At 44.5% G+C, this 15,718-nt stretch overlaps 1 protein-coding gene across 1 annotated transcript in view; it reads left to right on the top strand.

Annotated features, from left to right (window-relative positions):
• Positions 1-1,668: 1,668 nt before the first annotated feature.
• PADI4 (peptidyl arginine deiminase 4) overlaps positions 1,669-15,718 on the top strand; it is a 36,910-nt gene continuing 22,860 nt past the window's right edge. Inside the window, exon 1 of the mRNA XM_046015815.1 lies at positions 1,669-1,762. Within this exon, the coding sequence (XP_045871771.1) occupies positions 1,671-1,762 (92 nt within the window). The 5' untranslated portion in view covers positions 1,669-1,670. The remainder of the gene's footprint in view (positions 1,763-15,718) is intronic.

The raw sequence follows: 15,718 nt of genomic DNA, 5'->3' as shown, positions 1-15,718 counted from the left end.
TGATTCACCCTCAGCCGCCAGAGAGATCAGACCGCGGGCCTCCTCTGCCCAAAATGTCCCCATGTCTCCCCTCATCACTTAGGGTAGATGCCAAAGTCCTCATAACACCAGCAAGGCCATTTGTGACTGACCCCCCCACCTCCTAGAATTGCCCTCCCTCCCCACTCCCTCTTCCACTGGATCCAGCCATGCTCCAGGCATGTTTCTGCCTCAGGGCCTTTGCACGAGATGTGCTCTTTCCTCAACCTGGAATATTCTCCCCCTAAATAGCCACATTGCCACCTCCCTCAAGTCTGCTCAGGTGTCCTCTCTTCTGACCACACTGTTTGAAATGGCAATCTACCCCAGGCCCTCTTGTTTCATTTTTCCACAATGCTAATACACTATGTAATTCATTTATTATATTTATTGCCTATTGGTTGTTTCTTTCTATGAAAAGAAAAAAACGTTCCACGAAGACAGAATTATTTGTCTGCTTTATTCACTTTGCATCCTCAGTGCCCCAAACAGGGCCTGGCAAACATTAGGCAGTCAAGAAACATTTGTTGAATTAATAAAACTGCTTTGGGCTTGTTCTCTCTGTGGCTTATTCATAGCCAGTATAAACCCCAAAATGCTGAAGAAAAATGGGAGGAAAAGGAAAAACAGAAAATCACACCAGGAGACTTAAGGCTTGGGGTAGAGCCCGGCCCTGCCACTGATTTGCTGTTTGACACTGGGCTCACCATGGCCGTCTGGGCCTCAGTCTCCCATCCCCAGGATGACCGGATCTGGTGGTGAGGACCTTCTCAAGCCTGGCAGTGGACAAGCCCCTCACCTGGCTTCCAACCAAAGCTCAGAGGAGTCCTAACACTGGGCCCAGCTGGAGAAAGTGGGTTTATTAAGGCCAGCTGTGTGGACACGCCGGCGGGTCACATGGCCACATTACCTGTCTGCACAGCAGACGGGCTTTGAGCCTCCAGGAGGCGGTCTGGGGCCCGGACGCCCACTCTACCCATTGTGGAGCCTTGGAAGCATTACTTGGCTTCTCTGTGCCTCAGTTTCTTCTGTAACATGGGACTCATAGTGATTCCGATCTCCAAGAGCTGCCGCGAGGACCAGGTGGAGAATAATGATAGTGTTTACCCCACAGGGCCTGCCTCAGTGGGTGAGTCCACGTGAGGGGCAGGGAGAGCTGCCTGGTGCACAGAACAGACCCAAGAAGGTGAGCGGTCATGTGGGTGGTCCGGCCTGGGGAGACTGGTCCCGAGCCAGCTCGGTCCTCGAGTGCTAGCCCAGGGGTGACCTCCTTGCCACCATCCTCCGAGCTCCTTGCTTTTCTCACCTCTTCCTCTCTGACACCCATGTTGCATGGACCCGGTGTTCAGGGCCCCAGGCATGCAGGGGGCTGTGGCGTGAGGACCCAGACCTGCACTCGCGGCTTCTTGAGCCCCTGACCCTTCCCAGGAGACTAACAGAGCCAGCCTGGTGTGATTCTGACATTGACACTCACGCGGGTCGGAGGGGCAGCTCCTGGGCAGGAAGAGCAGCAAGAGTATACGCCCCGGGATCTGAGTGGGGAGGGGCTAAGTAGCCTGTAAACCACAGGTGCTGACTCATGGCTCTGCTGGGCCCTATAAAGGAACCAGCCAAGGGGTTTCCTGCAGCTGGAGGGACGGGCTGGCGGGATTATGGCCCAGGGTGCGGTGATCCACGTGACCCCGGAGCAGCCCACCCATGCCGTGTGTGTGCTGGGCACCGAGACTCAGCTGGATGTCTACGGGTGAGCAGGGACATTCTGGGGGCGGGGGACAGGCCCACCGATGCTGGATGAGCAGGTTCTGCAGACGCAGGATGTGGGGTTGGCTCAGGCTTCGGGCCGCAGCCTCTGTAGCTGCTGCCAGGGGAGATGCTGGAGGGGTGAGGCTCGAGTGGTCCTGGGATGTGCTGGACTCCAGGCGAGGGTTCCCCAGGGCCTCACCACAGGTGAACTATCACAGGGCAAGCAGGACCTTCTCCTTTCACCATTGAGGCAGTGGAGCTCAGAGAGGGTCTGTGACTTGCCAAAGGTCACACAGCAGGTGTGCCCTGGAAGGAAGGCGAGACCCTGGACTTCATGACCCACACCTGGCTCACGGTGCCGTTCGTCACCCCACACACAGATCTCTCAGCCAAGCCTCCCTCCACGGGTGGGGAATAACCTATGTGTGGTGGGACAGGCTGGGGCAGGAAACTTGTCCCTGCTGTTGGCCAGCTGGCTGGCCTTGGCCAACTGAGCCTCAGGTCCCTCATCTGTGAAATGGGGATGATACCCACTCCATAGCATGGTTAGAGGGATTGAATGTGAAAGACCGTGGGAGTGTGGAAGGACTTAGCGCAGAGCTGGACTTATTGCTGGTGGATTTTCATCCACCCATGCATCCATGCACCCAACAAATACCAGCTGCACGCCTACTATGTGCCCGGCCTGCGCCAGGCTCCAGTGACACAAAATGGTCCAGGGTTGCTCAGCAAGTGTGCATGGTCAGTGTCGTTATCGATCATCGTAGTGGCCGCCCCAGGCTTCCTCCCACCCAGGCAGGACGTCAGTGGTCCTAATATGTGCCCACAGGAGTGTCTGGGACATCTCCTGCAAGTGTCACTGACTGCCTGACCCTGGGCCATGGTAGAGCAGCAGTAAAGTTCTAGGGGACTGTCTGGAGCTGTGGAGAGGAGGCAGGGGACGGAGAGATCAAGTGGTGAAGAATAAAGAGAGACCGATGTCATCTGAGGCCGCTGACTCTTCTGAGAGTGAGCTCCTCCTTCAGTGAGACATTCCACGCCCTGCCCATCCCCCATGACAATGGCTGCCGGTTCCACCCCCACTGCCTACACAGGACTCAGTCATCAGCCTTAGGAGGCAGGCAGTGCTATTATTCCCATTTTACAGAAGGGGAAGCTGAGGCTCTGAGAGGTCCAGTAACCACGTAAAGCCACACGGCTCGTAGGTGAGGGAGCCAGGATTCAAACCAGGCTCTGGGACCTCACCCCCTCACTTCCCACCCCCTCTTAACAGCAGCCCCGGGCCAGCCGCCACCACCCTGATGGTGGCCTGAATTCCCTTCTGGAAACACAGATGGGGTTGGCACTGCCTCCTCCCCAGCTCCGCTCCCCTGACCTCCTCCCAGCACACGTGCGCTCCACGCCCCTGCTGGAGCCGTGTCCTCTGCCGCCGGGCTCAGAGCCCCTGGGGGTGGGTGGGTAGAAAGACAGTGCTGCAGAGGCAGGAGCAGACCCAGGGGTGTGGGAACCTCTCAGAGCTGCCGCTTGTGATTTTCAGTTTACGTTTGGGAAGTACTTTTCCCGTATGAGAAGCATGTTGATTATACTCGGACAAAATCCCACTGACCTGAGACAAATATTGAAGCCCGTCGAGGGCTTTCTGTGATGCTCGTGGCTGGAGTCAGGGAGGTAGTGTGACCCTGGCTACTATGTGCCTGGTCCTTGGGTCCATGATTTCTAATGAGCCTGTTTTAGAGATGAGTAAACTGAGGTTTCAAGATCATGCAAATTTAAGGTGACCAAGCCAGGAAATTCAAATCCAGGACTGTCTGACCCCAAATTCACTTGCTTCCCTAGCACACTTGGCCTCTGAGTGCTTTGGCACTGACCTTGCAGGGCCCCGCTACCTGGTTGGTGGAGTTCACGCAGCTTCCAGAGGGCTTGGAAGACCCGGAGTGTTGTGGGTGGGGAGGTTCTGGAGTCGCCAACCGTGGAAGATGGTGGGCGTTCTGATGCTGCAGTCAGGGGGCTTGTCCTCTTCCTCCCAGTGTCTCCTTCTCAGCAGACAGTTACTCAGTGTGACAGTGGGGAGCATGGATGTCCCTGAGCCTCAGTTTACCCACCTGTAAAATGGGAACATTAACATCCGTGCTGTTGGGTTGTGGTGGGGATGAAACCATATAAGGCACGCTGAGTGTCCTCAGAGCAGTCCCCCTTCCTGTAAGGACTGTGTGAGCCACTGAATGAGAGAGTCGCAGATGCTAAGTGCTGTCCAGCTTGGGGTCATAGGGAAGGAGATGCCGGATTCAGGAGTTGGAGGGATGTGGTCACTTGTCTGGGGCTCAAGCTCTCAGCGCTGGCTCTGCAGAGGCTACTAGAAATCACTGGAAGACCAGCTCCGGATTGTCTCACAACAGCACACATGGCTGCTCCCCCGACTCACAGTGAAACCCCCCTTATGTTTTTGAAAGTCCCTTGTTTGGGGACCTGAGAGGGTCTGGAAAACAGCCAAAGGAAAGAACATACATTCCAGGTCCAATCCCAGTGGCAGGGACACCCACTAGTGGAGTTTAGTAGATGTGGCATGGTGACCTTGTCAAGGAAGACTTGGGGGAGCTCAGATCCTCTGGCTGAGGAAATCGCCCTCCTCCTAGCCAGGAGCCCCTGGGACCGTGGAGCTTGTCCCCACCCCATCCTCTGTTCCCCCAGCTCAAGGTCTGGTACACAGCACAGACACACACATCTGGGGAGGTGAGGGGTGCCATGAGGGGGCTCAGTGTGACTGCAGTATGGAGAGAAGGTAGAGGTGGGATGAATGAATGAAGGGCACTGGCACCATCCCAACTCTGTGACAGAGCAGAGACGCGCAATGCCTAAAGCTGACCCTGGCAAGGTGTCTTCAGCCCTCTGCCTCAGTTCCCGCACTTGTGAGATGGAGAGAAGGTTTGTGGTGAAAACTCAGTGAGCTGATGTGTGGAAAGAACGTGTTCGGGGCCTGGAGCAGAGTGAATGCTCTGTAAATGCTCGCTGTCCTTGAAGGCTAAGAACCTGAGCTTGACTTTGTGTGGATGGCGTGAGGGCCGGGGAGGGGGCGACTGGGTAACACATGAAAAGAAATCTGGGAACAGAGACTGGGAGAGTGTCAGGGGAAATATGTTTCTTTTTTCATCTACTTCTTGGTCCTTCAAAACAGACTTTAGAAATTTGTCTCCTGAAAGAAAATAATCAAAATGTCCATCCATGATGGTCCCTAAGTGGTAGTATTCCATTTTCTTCTAGGCAGTTCTTCCCTCCTCCTCATTCCCTCCCTCCCTTTCTCCATTCCCTCTCTTCCTTCCTCCCTGTCTGTCTCTCTCCTCATGTCTTCCTTGTTAGTCCTCTGTTAGCTAAGGATCACTGTGGGACAAATAGTCCACAAACCCAGTGGCTTGAACAGTAGTGGCTATTATCTTACTGTTTCTGTGGAGCAGGACTCCTCCGTGGTTTAGCTGGGTCCTCCGCCTCGGGCCTCAGCGGTCAGGGTCAAGGTGCCAGGGTGGTTATAGCCATGTTGAGGCTTGGCTGAGGCAAGCTCTGCTTTTAGGTCCTCCCTTATGGTTGTTGGTGGCTTGCTCTGTCAAGGTGAGGAAGCTAAGGAGGAGAGGAGAGAGGAAGAGAAATGGGGGGAGAGAGAAGGGGTCTTTTGTAACCTTATCACAGACATGACAACCCATCCCTTTGGCTTTTCCCATTGGCCAGAAGGCCATCGCGAGGCCCTTTCCACCCTCCCCGAGGAGGGATTTACACAAGGGCATGAGCACCAGAGGTGGGGATTACTGGAGACCATCTTGGAGGTCTCCCTCCCACAGACTTTTCCTGTGTTTTCCTACTTCTCTAGAAGGAATACATGTAGCTTTTGATACAGAGATTAAGAACTTTATGGCAAGAATAAAAACAGAAAACACAATCCTAACACACATCTTTGCGTCCTTGGGGAGCAAGCTCTGCCTTTCCAGGGAGCCTGGTCTGAATCGTGGTCTGAATCTGCTATGACGCTCTAGTCCTTCCACTGTCTGTGGGTCACTCACTGTTACAGAAAATGCTGCTCTGAACGATCCCGGACATGTCTCCTGGTGGACACGTGCCAGGGATGCTCTGGGGTGTCTACCTTGCAGTGGATTGCTGGGTTTGGGGCGGGCCGATGTTTGACTTCAAACAGAACACCAAGTTGTTTTACAGAGTGGTAAAGTTCACACTCCTCTGAGCAGTGTGTTAGGGTTGCCTTTGAACTGTCCACAGTGTTATTTTTCACCAGTCCAGTCAGGGTAGTACCCCTGTCCCGCTATGGCCTGGGTATTTTTGTTTCCTTACTCATGAGTGGGATGGAGTGACTCTTCACATGTTTGTCATCTTTTTCTGTTGCAGCCTCTCTGAATACCTGTTCATATCGTTAGCATTTTTTTTTCTATTGAGTTATCTTTTTCATATTGATTCACCAAAGTTCTTTACATATTCTAGGTGCTAAGCCTTTTTGGTTTGACGTCGTGAATATCTTCTCTGTAGATTATGCTAAGTCTTTTCTCTTTATAGTGTCTTTTGATGAACAGAAGTTATTTATTCTCCTCTAGCTGAACTTAAAATCTTTTCTTTAATGTTTATTGGTTTTATGCCTTGTTTAAGAAAGGACATAAAGATGCTTGTGTCATCTTCTTTTAAAAGATGCAAATACCTGTTTATGATAAAACTCTCAGTAAACTTAGAGGGGAATTTCCTCAACCTGATAGTCTACCAACAAAAAAAACCCTACAGATAACATCAACCTAATGGTGAGAAACTTGCAGCTTTCCCACTACAATGAGGAGAAAGGCAAAGATGTCCCCACTCACTACTGCTTTTCAACATCATACTAAAATTCCTAGCAAATGCAATGAGACTAGAAAAGGAAAGAAGAGATACTAATTTTGGAAAGAAAGAAATAAACCTATCTTTCTTCACAGATGACAAAATCATCTATGTAGAAACTCCAAATGAATTAATAACAACAAAAAAACCTCCTAACCCTCCCCCCAAAAAACACTAACAAGCAATTATGGCAAGGCTATAGAATACAGTGTTAACGTAGAAAAGTCCATCATTTTCCTACCCACCAGAAACAAACAAGTGGAGTTTGAAAATTAAAAACACAGTACCATTTACATTTGTACTCCCCCAAATTAAATATTTAATTACTCCTCCAAATTAAATACTTAGGTATAAATCTATAAAATATGTATAATATCTATATGAGGAAATGGCAAGACCCTGATGAAAGAAATCAAAGAAGTAAATAATTGAAGAGATATTCCATGTTCATGGATAGGAAGATTCAGCATTGCCAAGATGTTCTTCCCAGCTTTCAGTGCAATCCCATTTTGTGGATATTGACAAACTGATTCTAAAGTTTCTATGGAGAGGGAAAAAACTCAGAATAGCTAACAGTTTTGAAGGAGAAGAATAATATTGGAGGGCTGAAACTATATTATAAAGACTTATTATAAAGCTATAATCAAGAGAGTGTGGTATTGGCAAAGGAATAGAGAAATAAATAAATAGAACAGAATAGGGAACCAGAAATGGATCCACGTAAATATAATCAACTGACCTTCATCAAAAAGCAGACAATACAGTGGGGAAAAAGTAGTTTTTTCAACAAATGGTGCAGGAACATCTACATTCAAAAAAGGAATCTAGACACAGACCTTACATCCTTCACAGAAATTAACTGAGAATAGGCCATAGACCTAAATGTAAAAGAGAAAACTATAAAATTCTCAAGGTAACATAGGAGAAACTCTAGACGACCGTGGCAATGACTCTTTAGGTAAAATACAAAAGGCATAATCCAGAAAAGAAAAGAAAGAACTGATAAGTTGGACTTTATTAAAATTTAAAAGTTCTGCTCTAAAAAAGACTGTCAAGTGAGTAAGAAAGACAAACCACAGACTGGGAGAAAATATTAACAAAAGATATATCTAATAAAGGATTGTTATCCAAAACATACAAAGAACTTTAAAACAACAATAACAAACCACCTGGTTGAAAAATGGGCTCAAGATCTTAACAGACACCTCACCAAAGAAGATACACGGGTGGCAGGTAGGCATATGGGGAAGACGCCCCACGTGATATGTCATCCAGGAAATGCAAATTAAGACAACCATAAGATGCCACTTCACACCTATTAGAATGGCCAAGATCCAGAACACTGAGAGCACCAAATTCTGGAGAGGATGTGGAAGAACACGAATTCTCATTTCACCACTGGTGATCATGGAAGATGGTACAGCCACTTTGGAAGACAATTTGGTGGTTTCCTACAAAATTAAACATAATCTTACCATACAGTCCAGTAATTGCCTTCCTTGGTATTTACCCAAAGAGGTTGGAAACTTATGTCCACACAAAATTTGCACACAGTTATTTAAAGAAGCTTTGTTCATAATTGCCAAAACTTGGAAGCAACCAAGAAGTCTCTCAGTAGGTGAATGGATAAAGAAATTGTGGTCCGGGGCGCCTGGGTGACTCAGTGGGTTGGGGCCTCTGCCTTTGGCTCAGGTCATGATCCCAGCATCCTGGGATCGAGCCCCACATCGGGCTCTCTGCTCAGCGGGGAGCCTGCTTCCTCCTCTCTCTCTCTGCCTACTTGTGATCTCTGTCAAATAAATAAATGAAATCTTTAAAAAAAAATTGTGGTCCATCCAGGCAATGGAATGTTATTCAGTGCTAAAAAGAAATGAGCTATCAAGCCATAAAAAGGCATGGAGGAAACTTAAAATGGATATTACTAAGAAAGAAGCCAAACTGAAAAGGCTACATAGCTACCCTATAACCCAGTGATTGCACTACTGGGTATTTATCCCAAAGATTCAGATATAGTAAAAAGAAGGGCCATATGCACCCCAATGTTCATAGCAGCAATGTCCACAATAACCAAACTGTGGAAAGAGCTGAGATGCCCTTCAGCAGACGAATGGATAAAGCAGTTGCGGTCCATATATACAATGGAATATTACTCTGTCATCAGAAAGGATGAACAACTTTTGCATCAACATAGATGGGACTGGAGAAGATTATGCTGAGTGAAATAAGTCAAGCAGAGAAAGTCAGTTATCATATGGTTTCACTTATTTGTGGAACATAAGGAATAACACGGAAGATATTAGGAGAAGGAAGGGGAAAATGAAAGAGGGGGAAATCAGAGGGGGAGATGAACCATAAGTGACTATGGACTATGGAAACAAGATATTAGAAGGAAGGGGAAAATGAAGGAGGGGGAAATCAGAGGGGGAGATGAACCATAAGTGACTATGGACTATGGAAACAACTGGGAGTTTTAGAAGGGAGCAGTGTAGGGGGTTGGGTGAGCCCAGTGACGGGTATTAAGGAAGACACAGATTGCATAGAGCACTGGGTTTATATGCAAAAAATGAATCATGGAACACTACATAAAAAACTAATGATGTACTGTGTGGTGACTAACATAACATAATAATAATTTGTAAAAAGGTTACATACCATGTGATCCTGACTGTATGACATTCTGGAAAAGACAAAACCATGGCAACAGTAAAAGATCAGTGGTTGCCAGGGATTCAGGGAACCAGGGATAAATAGGCAGAACACAGAGGATTTTTTTTTTGGTATAACTTTTAAAATTATGTTAGTCACCATACAAGTACATTAAGAGTTTTTGATGTAGTGTTCCATGATTCATTGTTTGCATATAACACCAAGTACTCCATGCAGCACATGCCCTCCTTAATACCCATCACCAGACTCACCCATCCCATACAACCCCCTCCCCTCTAAAACAATCAGTTTGATTCCCAGAGTCCATAGTCTTTCATTGTTCATCTCCTCCTCTGATTCTACCCACTTCATCTTCCACTTACTTCTCCTAATGTCCTCCATGTTATTCCTTATGTGCCACTAAATAAGTGAAACCATATGATAATTGACTTTCTCTGCTTGACTTATTTCACTCAGCATAATTTTCTCCAGTCCCACCCATGTTGATGCAAGTGTTGGGTATTCATCTTTTCTGATGACTAAGTAATATTCCATTGTATATATGGACCACACCATCTTTATCCATTCACCTGTTGAAGGGCATCTCAGCTCTTTCCACAGTAGGCTATTGTGGACATTGCTGCTATAAACATTGGGGTGCATATGACCCTTCTTTTCACTACATCTGTATCTTTGGGGTAAATACCCAGTAGTGCAATTGCCCTATTTTAAGCTTTTTTTTAAAGATTTTTTTATTTTTTTGAAACAGAGAGAGAGAAAGCACAAGCAGGCAAAAAAGCAGGCAAGGGGTGGGGGGAGAAGACTCCCTGCTGAGCAGAGAGCCTGGTCCTATTTTTAACTTTTTGAGGGACCTCCACGTGGTTTTCTAAAGTGGCTGCACCAACTTGCATTCCCACCAACAGTGTAAGAGGGTTCCCCTTTCTCCACAACCTCTCCAACATTTGTTGTTTCTTGTCTTATCAATTTTTTGCCATTCTAACTAGTGTAAGGTGGTATCTCAATGTGGGTTTGATTTGAATCGCCCCGATTGCTAATGATGATGAACATTTTTTCATGTGTCTGCTAGCCATTTATACGTCTTCTTTGGAGAAGTGTCTGTTCATGTCTTCTGCCCATTATTTGACTTGATTATTTGTTTTTTGGGTGTTTGGTTTGGGAAGTTCTTTATAGATCTTGGATACTAGCCCTTTATCTGTAGTGTCATTTGCAAATATCTTCTCCCGTTCTGTGGGTTGTCTCTTTCTTTTGTTGACTGTTTCTTTTGCTGTGCAGAAACTTTTTATATTGATGAAGTCCCAAAAGTTCATTTTCACTTTTGTTTCCCTTGCCTTTGGAGATGTGTTTTGAAAGAAGTTGCTGTGACCTATGTCAAAAGGTTACTGCCTATGTTCTCCTCTAGGATTTTGAAGGATACTTTATCCAGCAAGGCTGTCATTCAGATGGACAGAGAGACCAGGAGCTTCCAAGACCAGCAGAAACTGAAAGAATATGTGACCACAAAGCCAGCCCTGTAAGAAATATTAAGGGGGTTTCTATAAAAGGAGAAAGACCCCCAAGAGTGACATAGAGCAGAAATTTACAGAGACTACCTATAGAAACAAAGACTTCACAGGAAACATGATGACAATAAAATCCTGTCTATCGATAATCACTCTCAACGTGAATGGCCTAAATGCTCTCATGAAATGGCACAGGGTTGCAGATTGGATAAAAAGACAGGGCCCATGCATATGCTGTCTATAAAAGACACATTTTGAACTTAAAGATACATCCAGACTGAAAGTGAAGGAATGGAGAACCATTTTTCATGCCAATGGACCTCAAAAGAAAGCTGGGGTAGCAATTCTCATATCAGACAAATTAGATTTTAAGGCTAAAGACTGTAGTTAGAGATACAGAAGGACGCTATATCACGCTAAAATGGGCTATCGAAAAGAGGATCTTATGATTGTCAATATCTATGCCCCCAACATGGGAGCAGCCAACTACATATGCCAACTATTAACCAAAATAAAGAGACATATTGATAATAAGACGCTAACAGTAGAAGACCTCAACACTCCACTCTCAGCAACGGACAGATCCTCTAAGCAGAAAATCAACAAAGAAATAAGAGCTTTGAATGACACACAGAACCAGATGGAGTTCATACATACATACATACAGAACATTCCACCCTAAAACAGCAGAATACTCATTCTTCTCGAACATACATGGAACTTTCTCTAGAATAGACCACATACCGGGTCACAAATCAGGTCTCAACCGATACAAAAATATTGAGATTATTCCCTGCATATTCTCGGACCATAATGCTTTGAAACTGGAACTCAACCACAAGTACAGAGGATTTTCAGGTCAATGATACTACTCTGTATGATACCATAATGGTGGATACATGTCATCATGCATACATTTGTTTAAATTCATAGACTGTACAACACCAAGAGCAAAACATAATGTAAACTGTGGACTTTGGATGATTATGATGTTTTGATGTAGACCTATCAATTTTAGTGAGTGTACCACTCCAGTGGATGATGCTGATAATGGGAGAGGCTGTGCATGGGGGTGGAGGGCAGGAGATATATGGAAAATCTTTGGACCTTCCACTCAGTTTTGCTGTAAACCTAATGCTTCTCTAAAAAATAAAATCTATTTTTTAAAAAATTTACAATTTACCTTTCATTTTTAAGCCTTAAATCCACCTGGAGCTTATTTTTGTATATGGTGTGAGGATGGGATCGATTTAATTATTTATCCAATTTAACTATTTTCCCTATGAGCAAGCAATTGTTCCAGCACCATTTGTTACATAATCTTCCTTTTGCCTGCTAATTTACAAGATTACTTCAGTCACAGGTCAAGGAGAATCTCTCTCTCTTTCTCTTTTTAATTAACACACAATGTATTATTTGTTTCAGGGGTACAGGTCTTAAACGATTCACAGCACTCACCATAACACATACCCTCCCCAAGGCCCATCACCCAGCCACCCCATTTCTCCAGCCCTCCTCCACTCTAGCAACCCTCAGTTTGTTTCCTGAGATTAAGAATCTCTTATGGTGGGGCGCCTGGGTGGCTCAGTGGATTAAGCCGCTGCCTTCGGCTCAGGTCATGATCTCAGGGTCCTGGGATCGAGCCCCGCGTCGGGCTCTCTGCTCCACAGGGAGCCTGCTTCCTCCTCTCTCTCTGGCTGCCTCTCTGCCTACTTGTGATCTCTCTCTCTCTGTCAAATAAATAAATAAAATCTTAAAAAAAAAAAAAAAAAGAATCTCTTATGGTGGGGCGCCTGGGTGGCTCAGTGGGTTAAAGCCTCTGCCTTCGGCTCAGGTCATGATCCCAGGGTCCTGGGATCGAGCCCCGCATCGGGCTCTCTGCTCAGCAGGGAGCCTGCTTCCTCCTCCTCTCTCTCTCTGCCTGCCTCTCTGCCTGCTTGTGATTTCTGTCTTTCAAATAAATAAATAAAATCTTTAAAAAAAAAAAAAGAATCTCTTATGGTTTGTCTCCCTCTCTGGTTTCACCTTGTTTCATTTTTCCCTCCCCTCCTCTATGATCCTCTCTCTTGTTTCTCAAATTCCTCATATCAGTGAGATCATATGATACTTGTCTTTCTCTGGTTGACTTATTTCACTTAGCACAATACCCTCTAGTTCTATCTGTGTCATTGCAAATGGCAAGATTTCATTTTTGATGGCTGCATAATATTCCGTTGTGTATGTTGTATGTATGTATGTATATACTATATCTATCCATTCATCTGTTGATGGATATCTAGGCTCTTTCCATAGTTTGGTTACTGTGGATATTGCTGCTATAAACATTGGGGTGCAGGTGCCCCTTCAGATCACTACATTTGTATCTTTGGGGTAAATACCCAGTATAGCACAATTGCTGGTCATAGGGTAGCTCTATTTTCAATTTTTGAGGAAACTCCATACTGTTTTCCAGAGCGACTGCCCCAGCTTGCATTCCCACCAACAGTGTAGGAGGTTTCACCTTTCAGGGAGAATCTCTCTTAAGTTACATCTGTCATTTGTCCCTGCCTGAGCCATTATAGCACCATCCATAGCTTCCTGGTAACTCATACCTGGTAGAGCAAGTCCCTTACCTTTTGCTTCTTTTCCTTAAGGAGCACTTTGTGTTAGTCCCTTGGTTTGTCATGTCACTCCTGGAATCAACTTGTCAAGGTCCATGAAATGTCCTGGAATTCGATGTTATTTCCTTCTATTAATTTGGGTCTTCTCAATGTTTTCAATAGGTTTGGTTTTCTCCATAAAATCCTTTCATATCTTTTGTTAGATTTATCCTAGGTACTTTACAGTGTTTTTTTCCTAATGTAAATTATATATTGGTTTGTAAAAATTATTTTTCGAACTATTTACTGCTGCTGTACAGAAATGCAACTGAGGGGCGCCTGGGTGGCTCAGTGGTTTAAGCTGCTGCCTTCAGCTCAGGTCATGATCTCGGGGTCCTGGGATCGAGTCCCGCGTCGGGCTCTCTGCTTGGCGGGGAGCCTGCTTCCTCCTCTCTCTCTCTGCCTGCTTCTCTCCCTACTTGTGATCTCTATCTGTCAAATAAATAAAATTTAAAAAAAAAAAAAAAAAGAAATGCAACTGATTTTTGCCTCTCCACCTTACTATCTACCTTATTGAATTCTTAGTATTTCTTTTAAATTTAAGGTTTAAAATTTGGGGGGGGGGGAGTTTACAGATAATCATGCTCTGGGGTTTTGTTACCTTTTATCAACTATCTACAAAATAATCTGCCTTTCCTGTAGGGATTTTTTTTCATTTTTCTTATTTTTTCCCTTGATCAATCTTGCCAGAAGTTTACCAGTTATGTTAGTCTATTTTGGCTTTGTTGATTTACTTGTTTTCTATTTCACGGATTTCTACCATCTTTGTTTTCTGTGTCTTGGGAGATTACATTCTATTTGGTTTTTCTGATATACTTATTTTTTAACTTTTCTTTTTGAAGCTCTAAGCATTTAAGGCACAAAGCAACACCTTTAACTCCCCCCAAAGTTTTGAAATGTAGTATTTTAAATGTTGCACAGTCCTGAGTATTATTATTTAATTTCCATTAATTGTCCGTTGACTTGTAAATTATCTATGTCTGGTTTTAAAATTTCCAAATGTATGGGGCTTAAAGATGGACTTTCTGTTAGTGACTCCTAACTTAGTCACATTCTGATCAAAGATTGTGCTACCTATACTGTATATGACCTATCCTTTAACATTTGCTGCAACTTGCTTTGATGGTTAACTATGTGATCAATGTTTTTTTTATTGATCCATGTGCACTATATATTTATATAGCAAGGAATTCTGTATATGTGTAACAAATCAAGCTTGTTAATTGTGTTACTAATTTTTTTGTCTGCTTAATCTATTGTTGATTGAGAAAGAAGACTTGCGGTCTTCAACTGTGATGATGGGTTTGTCAATTTCTCCCTGCATTTCTATCAGTTTTGCCTTATATGTATATTGGGGCTATGTTATTAGGTGCATACAAGTTTAGAATATCTTCTGGGTGAATTGAACCTTAAATTATTAGGTTGTGTTCCTCTCTATTGCTAATAGTGTGTTTTTCATCTAAAAATTAACGTATCTGATATTAATATACCCACCCCAACCCTCTTTTGGTCAGTATTGGCCTAATGTATGTTTTTCCTTTCCTTTAAATTTCATCTTTTCTGGATCTTTATATTTTAGGTATGCCTCTTACAAATTTTATATAGCTAAGTTTTGTTTCTTTATCTAAGTCAAAACTCTCTTTTAACTGGTAACATTGATACATTGACATTTATTTTGATTCTACATATATTTGGACTTGTTTTTACCTTTTTGGTATTTTTATTTGCACAGTTTTGGGGGGGCACCTGGGTGGTTCAGTCAGTTAAGCATCTGTCATCAGCTCAGGTCAGGATCTTGGGGTTCTGGGATTAAGCCCCACATTAGGCTCCCTGCTCAGCAAGGAGTTTGCTTCTCCCTCTCTGTCTGCCCCTCCCCATCACTCATGCTCTCTCTCTCACTCTCTCAAATAAATTTTTTAAAAACCTTTATATATATAAATATGTGTATAAATTTTGTGGGGTACACAATTCAAAGTAAACAGTTATTTTTTCAAAATACTTTTTCCAAAATACTTTGCAACTGTTATTCAATTTCTTCTGGATTTTGTTGTTGCTATTGGGAAACCTGCTTTTAATCTAATGGTAATTCCTTCATAGGTGACCTGACTCTTCTTTCTGGATATCTTTACTATCTCCTCTTTGTTTTCGGTGTTCCTCAATTTAACCTCCATGGTGTGTATGTGTGTGTGGATGCACACATAGAGAAGGGAGTCCTTGGAGATCTCTCTTATGTCTCATGATCTCAACAGTGCTCTAAAAAGTATATTTTAATCACGATCTAGTTGTTTTGCA

This window comes from Meles meles, chromosome 1 (genome assembly GCF_922984935.1).
Source record: "Meles meles chromosome 1, mMelMel3.1 paternal haplotype, whole genome shotgun sequence".
NCBI lineage: Eukaryota > Metazoa > Chordata > Mammalia > Carnivora > Mustelidae > Meles > Meles meles.
Note: the sequence above shows the minus strand (reverse complement) of the source record. Positions and strands in the feature narration are given on the sequence as shown.